Source organism: Tursiops truncatus, chromosome 20 (assembly GCF_011762595.2).
Source record: "Tursiops truncatus isolate mTurTru1 chromosome 20, mTurTru1.mat.Y, whole genome shotgun sequence".
Taxonomy (NCBI): Eukaryota; Metazoa; Chordata; class Mammalia; order Artiodactyla; family Delphinidae; genus Tursiops; species Tursiops truncatus.
Genome location: NC_047053.1, coordinates 47,639,115 through 47,655,972, shown reverse-complemented (window position 1 = coordinate 47,655,972; position 16,858 = coordinate 47,639,115). Strand labels below are relative to the sequence as shown.

General features: G+C 43.5%; 1 protein-coding gene across 4 annotated transcripts in view; it reads left to right on the top strand.

Moving 5' to 3' along the window:
• Positions 1 to 16,858, top strand: part of RNF213 (ring finger protein 213) — a 112,172-nt gene that overhangs the window by 81,367 nt on the left and 13,947 nt on the right. For 3 of the 4 annotated variants that reach the window (XM_033846798.2, XM_033846799.2, XM_033846800.2), the window contains 15 exons: positions 167 to 342; positions 910 to 1,030; positions 3,461 to 3,561; positions 3,675 to 3,857; positions 4,579 to 4,748; positions 4,848 to 4,947; positions 8,655 to 8,766; positions 9,345 to 9,558; positions 9,805 to 9,995; positions 11,052 to 11,174; positions 11,976 to 12,086; positions 12,719 to 12,958; positions 13,287 to 13,368; positions 14,196 to 14,230; positions 15,572 to 15,666. In XM_033846798.2, coding sequence (XP_033702689.1) covers positions 167 to 342; positions 910 to 1,030; positions 3,461 to 3,561; positions 3,675 to 3,857; positions 4,579 to 4,748; positions 4,848 to 4,947; positions 8,655 to 8,766; positions 9,345 to 9,558; positions 9,805 to 9,995; positions 11,052 to 11,174; positions 11,976 to 12,086; positions 12,719 to 12,958; positions 13,287 to 13,368; positions 14,196 to 14,230; positions 15,572 to 15,666 — 2,054 coding nt within the window. Of the gene's footprint in view, positions 1 to 166; positions 343 to 909; positions 1,031 to 3,460; positions 3,562 to 3,674; positions 3,858 to 4,578; positions 4,749 to 4,847; positions 4,948 to 8,654; positions 8,767 to 8,905; positions 9,029 to 9,344; positions 9,559 to 9,804; positions 9,996 to 11,051; positions 11,175 to 11,975; positions 12,087 to 12,718; positions 12,959 to 13,286; positions 13,369 to 14,195; positions 14,231 to 15,571; positions 15,667 to 16,858 lie in introns of those variants that run through there. The other variant, XR_012328630.1, reaches the window with a different exon arrangement.

Below are 16,858 nucleotides of genomic sequence, written 5' to 3'. Positions count from 1 at the left end.
TAGCTCATGCTTCCTAGATCCCAAGACAATGAAAGGTGAAGCTACAAGCCTGGAACACAAGAACACACTGGGCTAACAGCCAGGGCCTCCGACTTAATGGTTAGAGCAGCCCAGTGGGGGTCAGGGGACAGGCTGCTCAGTCACAGGCCTGTTCTCTGCCCCCCAGAGTCTGGATGTGTTTGCTGCAGTGGCCTGTGCTGAAATGCTGACAGAAAACCTCCTGAAGCCCAGTCCCCAAGCTTGGTTACAGATGGTGAAGAATCTTCGCATGCCGCTGGAGCTCCTCTGCTCAGATGGGTACCTGCAGGGCAACAGGATGGTAACCGTCATCAGGGATGTCAGGTGAGATCCAGGAGTCCCGGGCACATGAGAGAGAGAGCAGATGCTCCTGCCACAGGAGGTGGGCCTGTCCTCATTCATTCTTTAACGTCTCTTGAACCCTTACTAAATGCCAGGCATCATGATGATCTTAGAGAGGTGTACATTCAGGGAGTGCGTGGAGTGATGGGGGTGATAGAAAGGCAGCAGATTATGATGATCCTGAGGGAGAAGAAGCAGCTGCAAAGGACCCCAGCAGGGCAGCAGAGAGGGAACACACAGGGTAGACTCTCCAGGGGACAAATCCTGTGCTGGCCTTTAAGGGCGAGGTGGGACTCACCGGACACAGTCAGAGGCATAGAACTTGAGATGTCCCAGCTGAGAGTCTGAGGGGAGGGGCGGAAAGAGACAAAGTGTGTGGAGGTCAGGGAGCACATCACAAAGGGCTTCTACCTAATTCTTTCACCCACCTTCACGCCCGGTCCTTTTCTTATCTTTCAACCCCTGTGCCTTGGAACTGCCTCCCTGCCCCTCTTCATTCATCTCAGGCGCTTTTGTCAGAGCTGAGTGAGGGACCCCCTCTCTCGACAGAACCCAATGGAATCGCATTTTCTCCATTGCGCTCTTTGTGGAGCATGTGCTCCTGGGGACCGAGAGCTATATTCCCGAGCTGTGCAAGCTGGTGACAGAGTATGTCTTCTTGCTGAACAAGGTGAGCGCGAAGGCTTGGCCTGTCAAACACTGGTCTGCCTCTTTGTAAGACAAAGAACAATTGAAATGTGACCTGACTTTTACCATCTTGGTGGTATATCCCCTTTCTGCTCTGAGAGTTTTATGTGAGTTATATTTCATCACATAGGCCATTAAAATTTTGGTGTTTAATATTTCAATATTTACCCTCTCCTGAGTGTTAAGTCAGGGTGTGTCATTTAGGGTTCCTTGCAGGAAAAGGAACTATTCATGCAGCAAGTACACTTGGGAAACCTTTGGGAGGACTGAAGGTGGGCTCCAGCCAGGCCTCCAGTGGCCCCAGACCAGACCAGCAGCCTGGCCCGCGGAGGGAGCTGCTTCCCACGGCCACGGTCAGGAAGACGGGGGTGTAGGAGAATGCTGCTGGGCCTGTGGACTTCCAAACACAGTGCTGTCGGTGGGACCAAGGGGTCAGGAAGCCCATGTCTCTGTCCCTCTACACCCTTGATAAAGTTGGTGACACACAGGATAGTACTCTGTAGAAAAAGTGACTGTCCTTTCAGCATCAGTGGCCACTCAGGGAAGACAGTGTCTGCCCACTGGGAACCTCACACAAGCACTGCCAGCAGCTTTGCTGTACAGCCTTTGAAATGTCCTTTTGTGACTGGCTTATTTCACTAAGCATCATGTTCTCAAGGTTTATCCACATTGTAGCAGGTGTCAGAATTTCCTTCCTCTTTAAAGCTGAATAAGATTCCACTGTATGGATAGAGCACATTCTGTTTATCCATCCGTCTGTTGATGGACATTTGGGTTGTTTCCACCTTTTGGTGATTGTAAATAATGCTGCTCTGAACCTGGGTGTACAAGTATCTGTCTGAGTCACTACTTTTAATTTTTTGGGGTGTGTACTTAAGAGTGGAATTGCTGACTCATATGGTAATTCTGTGTTTGACGTTTTACCATACTGTTTTCCACAGTTGCCACACCATTTTACTTCCCCACCAGCAATGCCCCAGGGCTCCAATTTCTCCACATCCCTGCCAACACTTGTTATTTTCCATTTTTTTTAATAATAGCCCTCCTAATGGGTATGAAGTGATATCTCATTGTGGTTTTTGATTTGTATTTCCCTAATGACTAGTGATGTTGAGCATTTTTTCATGTGCTTATTGCCTATTTGTATATCTTCTTTGGAAAATGTCTATTCAAGTCCTTTGGCCTTTTTTCAATCTTTTTTCAATCTTTTGATTAACAGATCAAATTTAGCAGGGTATTAAAAACTAATATCATTGCCAAGTAAGATTAATCCTGGGAATTCAAGGATAGCTCAAAATCATAAAATCGATGTGTCATCAGTTATGTAACAAATTAAAAGAAAAACTCCAAACGATTATTTCCAAAGGTGCAGATAAAGCATTTGATAAAATTTATAATTTGGTACAAAGATACTCTTGTCAAATTAGGAATAGAAAGGAACTCTCCTTCAGCGGATAATGCCCAAGGGGTATACCTAATAGAAAAACATCTATAGCAAACATTATACCTAACCAGAAAATTCCCTAAGCACACCCATTAAACTCACTATCTTATATCATTAAAGATGTGCATTTCCTAAAAAACAGTGTTTCCACTTCTAAATATATATCCTAGAGAATTTTCCCATTTGTACTCAGACACATGGAAGAATGTTGGGTGCAGAAATGTCTGTAAATGCAGGAAATTGGGAACATTCTAAATGTCCATTAATGGGAAAACAGGTGACCGGTATCAACAAGTACCATACAGCAGTTAACATGAATGATCTGAACCTACTTGTATCAACAAAAAAAGCAAGTTGCAGAAGCTTAGGTACAGTGTGATGCCCCTGATAGAAAGTTTACAACATTCAAAGCAACAAGATTTTTATGCATGCATCCAAGTCTAGTGGAAGTGGGAATTTAGGAATGTGATTTTCTGGGGCTGGGTGGGGGGTGGGGGATGGAAATATGATCAGAAAAGGATACACTTGAAGCTGCACCTGTAATATTTTGTTTCTTTAGAAACTGATAAAGCACATATTCAAAAAAAATGCTATGATTACTTAAAGTTTGGTGGATACGCAGGTGGTCATTATATTATCTTTTATAGCTTGAAATATCTCATAACGGGAGGAGGGGGATAGACCTTAAAAGAAAAAAAGGAAGAGGGGAAAAATCAGAAGCCGAGAATATCAACCTTCTCCCCAAAGCAGCATAGTCACAAAGGGCATTCAAAGTTAAAGAAACTGCTAAATTAAAAAAAAAAAAAAAAAAAAAAAAGCCTTGCACTGCAGACACCAGAGCCCTAACTGCCCAGCTTCACCAGCAGCAGAGGGGATGTTGTGTTTTGTTGCCTTTGTTGCCCGGCTGACTCCTGCCCTTCCTCACTGCTAATTAGCTTCCCTCCTCCTCCCGCTGCCTTTCTCCTTCAGTGCCTGCAAGAGGACTCTGACATCAAGACTCACAGGCCTTTCGTCGCAGTGATGACCACTCTTTGTAAATGTAAGGACCAGGTCAGCAAGAGCCTCACCAGGTGAGATCTTGGGTTTGGGATCTGCAAGGGAGAGAATTCAGAACCTTTTGTATTTTTTGCTTCTCATGGCCAGCTTCTCTGCTTCAGAATTGGTCACCCTTCTTGGCTTCTAGGTTTGGGGTGAAGCCGTGCCCCATCTGCCTGGGAGATGCACAGGATCCTGTCTGCCTGCCCTGTGACCATGTATTCTGCCAGCGCTGCGTCAAAGTTCACCTCACCCAAGGGCAGATGGGATGCCCCTATTGTTTAACTGACTTGCCAGACAGCTTCTCTCCTTCTGTTTCCCAGGAGCACCGGTAAAACACCCTTTCTCTTGAGAAAGCTTCCTCTTTTTTCTTCCTTTTTTGCAAATACAGTATTCAGAAATATAATTATTAATCTTAGAAAGCCTGACAGAGAAGTGTTCTAAGAAAGACAACTAACTACTTATGTACCTTTATAAACACCTGGTGTCTGAAAATTATCCTCTCCTCAAGACATACATGTATACAGATTAGGGAGATAGAAAAATTAGAGGAAATAAACCAGAAATTCGTAAACTAAATAAAGCCATCACAAGAGACCCGAAGAATTTAGATGCAACTGGTTTGTCCTCTTGATATGTAAATTCCATCCATGTTCTATGTCCTGAGGATAAAGCTAGCTCTTATCTGGCTAAGTGCCTTTCAGGGCAGTAGTTAAAATTAGCCTAAGTGGTTGGTTTTCCTTCCCGTTTTCCTCCATTCTGATGCCTCCTGAAAGCGGAGCACAAGGCAAGCCCAGTGGATGGGATCTTTGAGAAGCTCTTGGGATATGAAGGCTATTGCTAGATGGCCCAAATGATCAAAGTATTTCTCAAAAGAGCCAAGTGTATGTACTGTCTGCAGTTTTGGAGATTGGTTCTAATCAATGTAAGGAGATACTTGCATCTTTTAATTAAAAAAAAAAATGCTGTCCAAATCCCAAAGCACTCTGTAGGGAGGGATTCTGGAACACATTCTATAAGCCTTTTGACCGTGGTTTTCAACGATTCCTAAGGGAGGTCATCAAGAAACATGCTCGCTTCCGGCAGATGTGCAATAGTTTCTTTGTGGACCTAGTTTCTACCATGTGCTTCAAAGACAATTCTCCACCTCAGAAGGATGTGGTCAATGTTCTGCTGTCTTTACTCTTTGTAGAGAAGGAGCTCTTTCGAGAGGCTTCCCAAAGTGAGTGGATTTCTTCCTATAGACTTAAAAATTCAGTTCTTCATCTCACTCTTTATGTCTGATGTGAACGATGATCTACCTTTCTCCTTCTGGTTTAAGGACGCCGTGAACACACAAAATCTCTTTCTCCTTTTGATGACGTTGTGGATAAGACCCCTGTCATCCGCTCAGTGGTACTGAAACTGCTTTTGAAGTACAGGTGAGAGCACCACGAACGTGGAGTTGCCTCTAGCACGCCTTGACTTTTTATTCTCCTCGTGGCTTTTTCTTTGCTGCCAAGCATTCTTTGCAGAACCTGTAGCTAGTTCATGATTTGGGGAAGCTTTTTCAGCAAGAGACCCCCTTGTTCCTTTATCTGTATGGGTTGTGTCCTTGACATATTCACATACTGGCTATGAGTTCAGCATGCCTACAAGCACGTGGTTAGGAAGAAGACAGATTTGGGGGAAGGGTGCAAGGTGTTGTAACACGTGCGGGAAGTCGGGAGTCAAGAATCTGCGGTTCTCATCTCAATTCCACAGCTACAAAGTTTTGTGGTCTTTTGGATAATAAGTTAGACTCTCCCCTCACCCTGCTTGCCCTTGATGTTGTCTAAGTTTTGCTTCAGCTCTTAAGTTTCTCTGATTCTATAAATGGACAGAGAAGTCCATATGGTGCTTCAGCTCAATGGTCTTGTCAAATTATGCTATTTTAGAAAATTCTTAGGAAGCTGATCTGTAGGGGGCTTCCCTGGTGGCACAGTGGTTAAGAGTCCGCCTGCCAATGCAGGGGACACGGGTTCAAGCCCTGGTCCGGGAAGATCCCACATGCTGCAGAGCAGCTAAGCCCGTGCACCACAACTACTTGAGCCTGTGCTCTAGAGCCCGCGAGCCACAACCACTGAGCCCACGTGCCACAACTACTGAAGCCCGTGTGCCTAGAGCCCGTGCTCCACAACAAAAGAAGCCACTGCAATGAGAAGCCTGCGCACCGCAACAAAGAGTAGCCCCTGCTTGCCACAACTAGAGAAAGCCCATGCACAGCAACAGAGACCCAACACAGCCAAAAATGAAAGAAAGAGAGAGAGAGAGAAAGAAAGCTGATCTGTATTTAGAGGTTCTTTTGGAAGATACTCAGTATCCCTAGCCTGTGTTCTGACTTGATAGAGTACACCTTGAGGTGATGGCAAAATCAAGATGCTGTAAGAAAAGTTCCAATAGAAACAACTGTTTCTAACTTAAATGTCTGAAAGGTGACTCAGGATGGAGATTAGATTTACATTTAAGCATGGATCTGCTGCAGCCTTGTCCACGGGCATTTTATTTTGCTTCTATTTTTTCCCCCCATTATTTGTGAAATAGTTTTTTCAAACAGGATTCCTGGAGGATTTTCAAATAAAATACTCTTAAAATACATTTTCTTACAGAACTAGTATCTTACTGTACCTGAAAATGGCTTTTAAGGCATACATGGAAAGAGTTGACTTGAGATGTGAGAAGAGCCTCTTTTGATATTCTGTGATTTTTATTAATTTTGGTAAATGTGTGAAATCTGTATTCATTTGAATCTCTTTGCTTAGAGAAAGGGAACAGTATCATCAACATGCAGACCTCTTGACATATAGTGTAGACACATTAACATGAGTACAAACAATGCTTAAAGGTAAACACTTTGTTTTGAAATATTTAGAGAGTAAAGTTTACAGAACTGATTTTGAAATAAAAATCTTGAGACATAAAACACAATTTAAAAATCTGCATTGTCATTCCCTGGGTTGAGAAATACTTGTGTCGTTGCTTTTGTGATTCGAGTATTTTCATGTATTAAGAATCAGTCAGGGGCTTCCCTGGTGGTGCAGTGGTTAAGAATCCGCCTGCCAGTGCAGGGGGCATGGGTTCGATCCCTGGTCAGGGAAGATCCCACATGCCACGGAGCAACTAAGCCCGTGTGCAATAACTACTGAGCCTGGGCTCTAGAGCCTGCGAGCCACAACTACTGAGCCCACGCACCTAGAGCCCGTGCTCCGCAACAAGAGAAGCCCCTGCAATGAGAAGCCCGCTCACCGCAACTGGAGAAAGCCCGTGTGCAGCAATGAAGACCCAACACGGCCAAAAAGAAAAAAAAATCACTCAGACCAGACTTAGACATACTTTGTGGAAATGTAGGCATCCATTCTTTAGGCAGACCTGTGTGGGGGACAACACTGATGAGACTGCAAATAACACTAAGATATTATCTGGCTTTTTCAACATGTTGATATTTGCACTGATGTTACTAAAGTAATGAAGGGTGAATATGGTAGCATCTTAGCATGAGGAAAACCCCGGTATTGGCCATTGTTTCCATCACCACCAACCACGTATAGTTTTTTAAAATGCCAATTTCACTTAATGTCCTTGACGAAGCTATAAAAATTCTTAATTTTACTAAATCTCCACCTTCGAGGATATGACTTTTTAATATTCTGTTGAAATGAGAGATACACACAAAGCACTCCGGCTGCACACCAAGGTACAGGATTATCTCAAGGAAAATCACTCATGCGGTTTTTGAGTTACATGCTAACTTGGCTGCTTTTTTTGTGGAATACCACTTGTACTTGAAAGAATGACTGACAAACAACACTTATTCAGACTTGGGCATTTGGCAGGTGTTTTCTTGAAACCAAGGGATGTGAGCCTGTCACATCAAGGAAGAGAACTGATGGTTTTGTTGCTAATGATAAAATTCAAGCTTTTAAGCAAATATTAAAATTTTGGTGGGAATTCCCTGGTTGCCCAGTGGTTAGGGCTCCACGCTTTCATTGCCAAGGGCCTGGGTTCAATCCCTGGTTGGGGAACTAAGATCCTGCAAGCCATGCAGTGTGGCCAAAAAAAAAATACATTTTTTAAAAATTAAAATAAAAATTTGGAAAACCTGTATCCTCCACCGGGAGCCTATCAGCTTTCTAATACTTACAGACCTTTTGATGATAATGAATGTGAGGTTTTTTAAAATATATCATAAAATTAAAATGTGTCAACATTTGCCAGATCTGCACAGCTCAGTGGACCGGTATTTTTGAAGTGACTGATGCTTGATGTCAGAGAATTTTGCATTGATCAAAAAGAAATCCATTTGAAGTGCAAGGCAGACCATTTGATTTTAATGTAATTGACTATGAAACGTGCATTGATAGGGTTTCAGATTGCACATTGCAACTAACCTTTAGAAATTATCATTTATCAAGTTTTGGTGTAGTGTCAAAGGAGAATATTCACAGTTACCTGAAAAGGCTACTAAAATATTTCTCCCTTTTCCAGCTACATAATGTGTGAGACCAGATTTTTCCTCATATAACTCAATATAGTGCAACCAATTAGAAGCAGAAGCAGATTTGAGAATCTAGTGAACTTCTGTTAAGCCAGGTGTTAAAGAGATTTGCAGGAATGAAAAACAGTACCCCTCTTCTTACTAATGAATTTTTGTTTTGGAAAAACTTTTTAAAAATATTATTTATGTTACTATGTAATGAGTTTCGTATGGTTATTTTTAATGAATTGATAAATATTTTCAATTTTTTTCAGTTTTAATTTCGAATACTGTAAATATCAGTAGATGTAATCCACAGAAACAAAAGCTCTCTGGGGTTCTCAATAATTTTTAAGTCTGTAAAGGAGTCTTGGAGCCAAAAAGTTTGAGAACAGCTAGTCTAAAATAGGGAATTTTATATTCCTCCAAGTTGGTGCTAGAATATTTTTCATAAAATCGTGTTACAAACTATACATACACATGTATGTATGTGTATATATATATATATAATTATACAGGGAGGGGGGATGGGTAACAGGCAAATAGATACATACATACATACCTTTTTTCTTTCTTTTTTGGCAAAATGAGTTTCCAGACCTGAACTAACCAGGTATAATATTTCTCCTTCCAAAGCTTCCGTGACGTGAAGGATTATATTCAGGCTTATTTGTCCCAGTTGGAAAAGAAACCGTTCCTGGCTGAAGATAAAGCTGAATTGTATGTGCTCTTTAGCAGCTGCCTGGAGGTAAGCTGATTATCACCTCCCTGCATTTCTTTTTCAAACTCTCCAAACCATGTGGTTTATGTGATGGAATAGTGTTTTTCTGAAAATTTACAGAATATAAATTAGGTGGTAACATTAACAGATGCTCTGCTCCATGCAGGGGGAAAAAAGTTTCAAAAACGTTGCTTCTGCCCTCAGCAGTTGTATATATTGGCATTTATGAGCACGTGCATGAGGGGGAAAAAAGAAGCATAGAAGAATATGCCACCAGAGTTGTCTCCAGGTGGTGAGATTGTGAATACTTTTAATTTTTATTCTCTTCATATTTTTGTTACTTCCAAAAATCTTACAATGCATATGAAAAAATAATATTAGATAATAAAATCTTTCATCATAGCTTTTCTTTTTCCCCTCCTTCTTGCCCCTAAAATAAAAAGGGATATTAGTTTTCCATGATTCAAAAAATGTACACTCAAACCCACAACACTATTCTTTATCCTTCCTGCATTCTCCACGACCAGACTGTGGAAATTTCGAAGGTGGGAGACTCGCAAATAAAAAAGAATAATATCCTTTCTTTCTGGTTCTATGTTCCCTAGGATTCAATACATGAGAAGAATAATACTTTCTTCATGAGGGATGAATCGAAATACCTAAGAGAGGAAGGCCAGTTCCTTAAGACGTACCGACCACTGGGATGCAGCCAAGAGCCCACTGGCGAGGCCTCGGTGGAGTACCTGCAGGAGATGGCCCGCATCCGCCTCTGTCTTGACAAGGCTTCTGAGATCCTCTCTGAGCTTCAGGACGGCTCAGGCAGGTCTTCTTCCCAAACTTTCTTGACCACAGGCCGGGAGCCCCCATGATCTAGAAATTCAGGAAGTGTGGGAAGCTGGTTCTTGGAGTAATACTGGTCTGTACCATGTCCCCTTTCCTCTAGATTAGTTCTTTCACTGTGAATTCCTAAAGGGGAGGCCCCAGAGCTCTTACTAGCCTCTGTTCCAGACAGTTAACTAACAAGTACCCTCAGCCGTCACTCAGCCTTTCTCGTTGGCTCTGCAGAGATGGCGGAGGAGAAGCGTCGCTACCTGCGGCAGGTGGAGCACTTCTGTGCCCGGGTCCAGAATGACTGGTACCGAGTATACCTGGTGAGGAAGCTCACTAGCCAGCAGGGGATGGAGTTTGTGCAGAGCCTCTCCAGACAGGGCCATCCGGCCCACTGGGTGTTTCCCAGGGGAGTCATTGCACAGCAGGTAAGAAGGGTGTTCCCAGCAGCCCCTGTGCTGTCTCAGCTCCGCTGCCCGCCCCCCAACCCCAGGAGCGGGGCTGCTGCTTCTCCATTCCTCCCTGACCTTCTCCCACACCCATCACGGAAAATGCGTGCATCTGTTCTGGTCTTCTCCTCTGTCTCTGTGCTTCAGTTGATTGACCCAGCTCGTGATCACATTTAGACTGCCTGCCTAGGGGAAAGATATGTGTGTGCGTGCGTGTGTATGTGTGATGTGTTTGTCACCTACCTGCACAGCATATGTAGATATCACTTCTGATAGAGTTTGACACAGGGAAAGCAAAAGAATGATTCTGTGGCTTTGGCTTTTAGCAGATTGAAAGTCATTCAGCCAGGGATTTCCCTGGTGATGCAGTGGTGAGGACTCCATGCTCCCAATGCAGGGGGCCCGGATTCGATCCCTAGTCAGGGAACTAGATCCTACATGCATGCCGCAACTGAGAGTCTGCATGCCGCAACTAAGAATCTGCATGCCACAGCTAAGACCCGTCACAACCAGATAAATAAATAAATATTTTTTAAAAAAATCCTTCAGCTTTCAGAATAAGCCCTTTTTATCCTTGGCAGGTGAGATAGGAAAGGACTAAGGATGACAGAGTTGCAGCCATTTTGGCTTCAGGGCTGCTCAGTGGTCCTTTCCTAGTGCTCAGAAATGAATGAATTTTTACTGTCCTGGAGTTACAAAAATGGCACTAAAGATCCTGGCTTTTTGTTTGCTCCCAACTGGAGCTTAGGGCTAACGTATTGAAGTCCTTTGGTGCTCTACTCTGAGTGCAGAAGGAAAGCAGCCACAAGATCACCTCCCCCAGATTTTCACCCACTCCTTGCTCTTCATCTATTGAGGAGGTGCTTCCCAAACAGCAGTGGGATGTCATGCCTCAGTCTGGACCCGGAAACTGGGTTCAGCTGCCTTTAAACCTCTTATGATTGCCTGGTCCCTTTACCTATCAAGAAGCTTCTTTCCTAAGCATTCCTCACACTGTCCCCACCATGATTAACCCCTGTGTTCCTGGGGTTGCAGAAGGATCATACAGGCCAGATGGATCAGTATCTGGTGCATGGGGACAGCTACAAGGCTCTCCGCGATGCACTGGGCAAAGCCATTCTGGAGTGCGAGCCCCTGGCCATTGAGACTGCTCTGGAGGTATGTTGGACTGGGAGACTGCTCTGCGTACACAGTGGCCCCTCAGAGCCTAAGTCTTGTCTTGTTGGTGTCAAATGATGCAGCGAAAGAGGCCCCACAGGGTGACATGCTGCATCAGAAGTCTTATGCTCACGGCCTCACGGGCTCGCCTGGCAAACAGGGGAGCATCAGTGGTTGATTTGGGGTGGTGGGTTTGCACGAGGCCACCGGCACCTCCTTTCTGATTCATTTATGTCCATTACTTTCTTTGAGACCCTGCTAAAAAGTCACTTCCTCCAAGATTCTTCTGCTCTGACAAGTGATGGCACAGGAAGCAAAACCTGTGTCTGTGTAGCCTCATAATTCCCATAGAGGCGTATGCATGTGTTTATTTTAATAGATACAGGGTTTTTAGAATCTAATCTTTCAATTGTTCTGGTCATGTTTCCTTTTTGAGTCCTTGTTTACCCTGGCATTTTGCTGGGAAAAGAGGAAATAAGTATCTTATCTCTGCTCAGGAAAAGTTTCTAGGACCAGTGAAGTAGTCAGAAAGAGAAGAGGTGGTGATCTCTGTTACTTCTGTTGTAAGCTATCTGATAAATATGCATTGAGTTTAATATGAGAATGTTTATGAACAGTTGTTTTTCCAGAAGATGGTCCTTGAGGTGCAGGGTCCCAGGCGCCCAGGGTCTTGGGAAAGGCTCCCTCAACCTCTCCAAGGCTTAAGGGCTGATCTCATTTCATATTCATATACGAATCACATGGGATTCTGGCCCTGAGCTAGATTTTTTAAAGTCTCACTTGATATCCTTGCTTTTTCAGGCCTGCAGGAGCCCCACAACTCAGCAGGCTGCCCACCTAATGTTAGCACTTTTTAGAGAGGTCACGACTTTGTACAGATCGCACAGTGCAAACCTCCATCCTAAGCCACAGGTGAGTATCAGCCTTCAGGGCTGTGTTCATAGTCTCATAATTTGGATGGACTTTTTGAATAGAGGTAAAAGTTACAAAGACCAGTTATGCCCCCAGTTTTTAAAATTCTAGGATTGGGGTTTCCAGCCTTCTTATGTGGAGCAATTACTTTCTGTTTCATCCAAAGCTTTTAGAGTAACAGTTAAAACACAGTCAAGAACATAAGATAATGTTTTCCAAAATTATGAAAACTAGTGCTTGGGTATGTGGTTTCTGTGTTTGTAGAGGAGAATTCTCTTCTCCAGATAATTTCCCTTCAAACAGCAACCATTTAGCCATTCTAACATTGATTTTTTTTTAAAAAGTCAAAGTTATTTTAATGCAAAAAACTTTATCTATTTATTTATTTATTTTTGGCTGCCCCACTCACCTTGCGGGGATCTTAGTTCCCCAATCAGGGATTGAACCTGCGCCCTCAGCAGTGAAAGCATGAAGTTCTAACCACTGGACCACCAGGGAATTCCCCTTAACCTTGATATCTGATAGGTATTTGCAATCAAAAATGTATGAGTGACATAAGAGCAAACCTTTGGTTTTCTCTCACTATTCACATGATACTCTGCTTTGTTGTATTTTCATTTCTTTCCTGTCAGCAATGTGAGGCTATGAAGAAATTCATTGAGGAAAGAAAGACCTTGTCTCCTGATATGAGACGTTTTGCAATATCCCTTGTGAACAATGAACTACCCCTGCTGAGGACGGGTCCTGGGGACAACAGCCTTGAAGGGACAGTAATAGAAATGGCTATTCATGTTGCAACCATCCTTCTCTGTGGACAAAGCAAAGTCTTGGAACCCCTGAAGAATTTGGCCTTCTCCCCAGAACTCATGGCGGTAAGATTGGGATATGATTGCATCTGCGTTCACAGGAAAAACTTTAGAGACCCAGCCGGTACCTCAGAAACTGTTGAACCTGTTTATCTTCTAGATTCTCCATCTGCCTCTGTCTCACTTGACCCTTTAGTCCACAATGATGGTGAAAAACTTGCCTTGCCCTTTGTTATCTCACAGGGAGCTGTTCTGTGTTCTTCATAGAGAGTTTTTTAGGTCAAGAAGAAAGAAAATCAAGGTCACATTCTTACTTGAGACCTCTTGCTGATCAGTGACAGCCCATCGATATGCTCACTTAGCTAAAGCCAGCCCTGCTCTTTTGACTTTTCAGAATGCCTTTCTTCCAACGATGCCTGAAGACTTGCTTGCTCAAGCTAGGAAGTGGAAGGGTCTGGAAGGAGTCCACTGGTACAGTAAGTGTTGGCCTGAGGTGGAATCCCACTCCTGAGCTTTGAAGAGCATCCTAAAACCACATGAGACATTGTTATAGAATTGGGGTCCACGGGTTTGTCCCTGAAGGTCCTTATGCGCCTACCTCCTTCTGCCGTGGTTGCCTTTGCAGAACATGAACAGCTTGCAGGAACTGGTACCCTGCTGACTGTGGATGAGCCAGATTATTTTTTTCTTAGTCACAGGGAGAGGGTCTTTTAGGGTGTACTTCTGTTCCCTGGAATATGCCCTTTGGGGAGAAGGGGGTGCTGGGAACCACATGAGAGGCTCAGTCAAGGGCCAGCTCACAATACAGCCACGTTTTTGACCCAAAGATAGTTCTTTTAGAAATATAGAACTGAAGGAGAAAATAATATAACCCATGACTTTATGTAAATTTTGCTGTTGCCTTGAGTAGATGATCTTTTAAAACTAGTTTTAAAAGTTGTTATAAAACCTGCTCATAGCAAAAGGAAAAAATCAAAGAGAGTGAATAGGAGGGTATAAAATACTATCCACCCTGCCTCCAAAAGTAAACCCTGGTATGAACCTGTAATCTAGTTTCTCTTTGCTTTGTGAAATTAAACACAGACATTATTTTTCAGTGATACCGGTTGAGCTCCTGGTATGTGTCAAATATCTAATGAGTTCTAATATCTAGCAAAGTTCAAGATTTCTGGTAATGTGCTTGGGAAATCAGGTCCACGTCAGCATTTGGTTAGACCAGAGAGGAGGGAGTTAGCTTTCCCTTTTAACCGTGGGTCATTAGGTGAAACCTCATCAGCCAACATGTGTCTTGTTCTTTTAACAGCATGTCCCAATGGTCACGCGTGCTCTGTAGGCGAGGTGAGTCTTGGTATTCAGGGTGGGGTTTGGGGGGTTCAAAATGTGTGTTCCTCCAGGTCTGAGGAGGGGAGCTGTGGAGGAGGAGGATGGATAATGAGGGTCTGGACCTTTTGGGAGAACATAGACTCATTTTGCCGGCTATTCTAGGTATTACGACTAAACATCCAAATGGTACTAAGGTTTTCCAGCCAGGGTTTCTCAGTCTCAGCCCTGTGGACGTAACGCCTTATTGTGGGGCTGGCCTGGGCATTGCTGGAGGTTTAGGAGCATTCCTGGCTTCAACTCACCAGATGGCAGTAGTATCCCATCTCACACAGTGTGACAAATAAAACTGCCTCCATACATTGCCAAGTGTCCCTTGAAAGACAAAACTACAGGACAGGAACCACTGCTGGCCATCCTTCCTGGCCACTGCATCACAAGATCAGTGACACGGGTCTTTATGTGACAACAAAGTGTTGACTAGACCGTAGGCTGGATTACTGTCCCAGGGAGGAGATAGGGTCTAGATACCAAAGGATAGGAAAATGAGACACACATCTTGTAAGCCCGTTGGGGGAAGATCTGTGTATTGTTCATCTCTGAATCCCAAAGCATCAACCAGGGCCCTTCATAGTGTCATCCATCCTTGCTCAGAACAGGCTATTGAATTGAAACAGACAAATGTTATTTAATAAATAAATAAGTGACCTGGAGGATAAACCTGATATATGCATTTTACTTTATCTTTCTGAGCTTCTCACTTACTTGTCTGTGAAACAGGATTAAAATAGATTCTTCCTGAAACTGCTCCTGAAATTCTGTGGTCTGGGAACCTGAGACTGGTTTGGTTTGTGATAGACTGTTATTCAGTGTATGTAGTAGCGCACAATCTGATTTTGAAAAATGAGCCTTTGGAAGTAGTGAATCATATGGTTACATTTTTTTTAAATAAAAAAGTCCAAATGGCGTTAGGGAAATCAGTTTGGAAGCTGCTATAGTATTCCTGGTGTTAGATAGTGAAGCAGTAAGGCCAGTGTGATAGGTGGGGGAATGAATGGAAAACAGTGATGAATCTGAGAAAGGAGGATTGAGTTTTATATATTTGTCTATAAAGTGACTATTTAGGAATAAAACTTAAATTGTCTCTATTTTTTAAAAGTCTGTATTTGCCCACATACAACATAGTTGGCATGGAGTGCCTGCCCTGTCTCCCAGGGCTCCTGTAGCCCCACCTGACACACACATATGCTAAAGGAAGCAATCGTAGTGGCGTCCGCTACCTCCTGTGGTAAGTATGTGCTCATTTGCACGATGGCATTTGTCCAAACTGAGCCGGGGTCTCATTTGTGTTTATCCTAGTGTGGCTTGCCGATGGAACAGAGCTTTTGTATTGACTGTGGTGTTCCAGTTGGAGGGATTAATCACAAACCAAAGGATGGATTTCATGTTATCGAGTATGTAAGATTTTATCTCCTTTCTAAGTAGTCAAACCATGGGCTTTGGGACTGTTTCTGTTCCAGCTGATAAATCAATACTAAATATAGTATCAATTACTATTGTACATTTGGACCTGGGTCTTGTTGATATCAACGCCAAGGTCCCTGTGGTCATTCAGTAGTGAGGCATTTGATCTGTTATTGGCTAACTGGGCTCTTAATGCAAAGCAGACCACGCGTTAATACTTATTAATACTTGTTAATTCAGATGTCTTCCATCTGAATCTTGGGCACAACCCCTGTAGAAATTGCTTGACATAAACAGGTGACCAATTTCAGAGGCACATTTAAGTCTGTCACTTATAAACTCTCTTAGCTTACTCTTTTTTTTCCCAGAAAAATAGAGGAGACATAGTCAATCTTATCAAATACTTCAGAATCCAGCTAAAAATCTGATCTCATAATCCCACACTTGCTCATGAGATGAGTATGGTTATACATGCTCCCTTAATAGGAGGTGTGACCTCTCTACGTTCATCATATATTCTAGCTCTTTTAGTGCTGTTGCAGTTTAAAATATGCTAATCTGTTATCTCCATAAACTATCAGAATGTCTTAGAATCTTCAGTAGCTTTGCAACTGAATGTACCCATCACACTATACCTCCCATCTGGGTGTGATGCCAAATCCTTTGCCAGACCTTGGATCCCAGTTTTTGATTTGGGAAAAGGAGAACAGTGTGTACATATTCCCATGGTAATGTCAGCCGTTCCAAACTCTTACTGTCCTTTGCCCGCCTGCTCCCCCGATCCCCCACAATGATTCAGTGGAAGAAGCGGGTCCAGACCTCCATCCTGACACATGGCCCCAGGACTAGCACAAACAGCCATTTTTTTATGCTTTCAAAACTTTTTTTTTTTTTTTTGGCTGTGTTGGGTCTTCGTTGCTGCACGCGGACTTTCTCTAATTGTGGCGAGCGGGGGCTACTCTTTTTTTTTTTTTTTTTTTTTTTTTTGCGGGACGCGGGCCTCTCACTGTCGTGGCCTCTCCCGTTGCGGAGCACAGGCTCCGGACGCGCAGGCTCAGCGGCCACGGCACAAGGGCACAGCCGCTCCGCGGCATGTGGGATCCTCCCGGACCAGGGCACGAACCCGTGTCCCCTGCATCGGCAGGCGGACTCTCAACCACTGCGCCACCAGGGAAGCCCCCT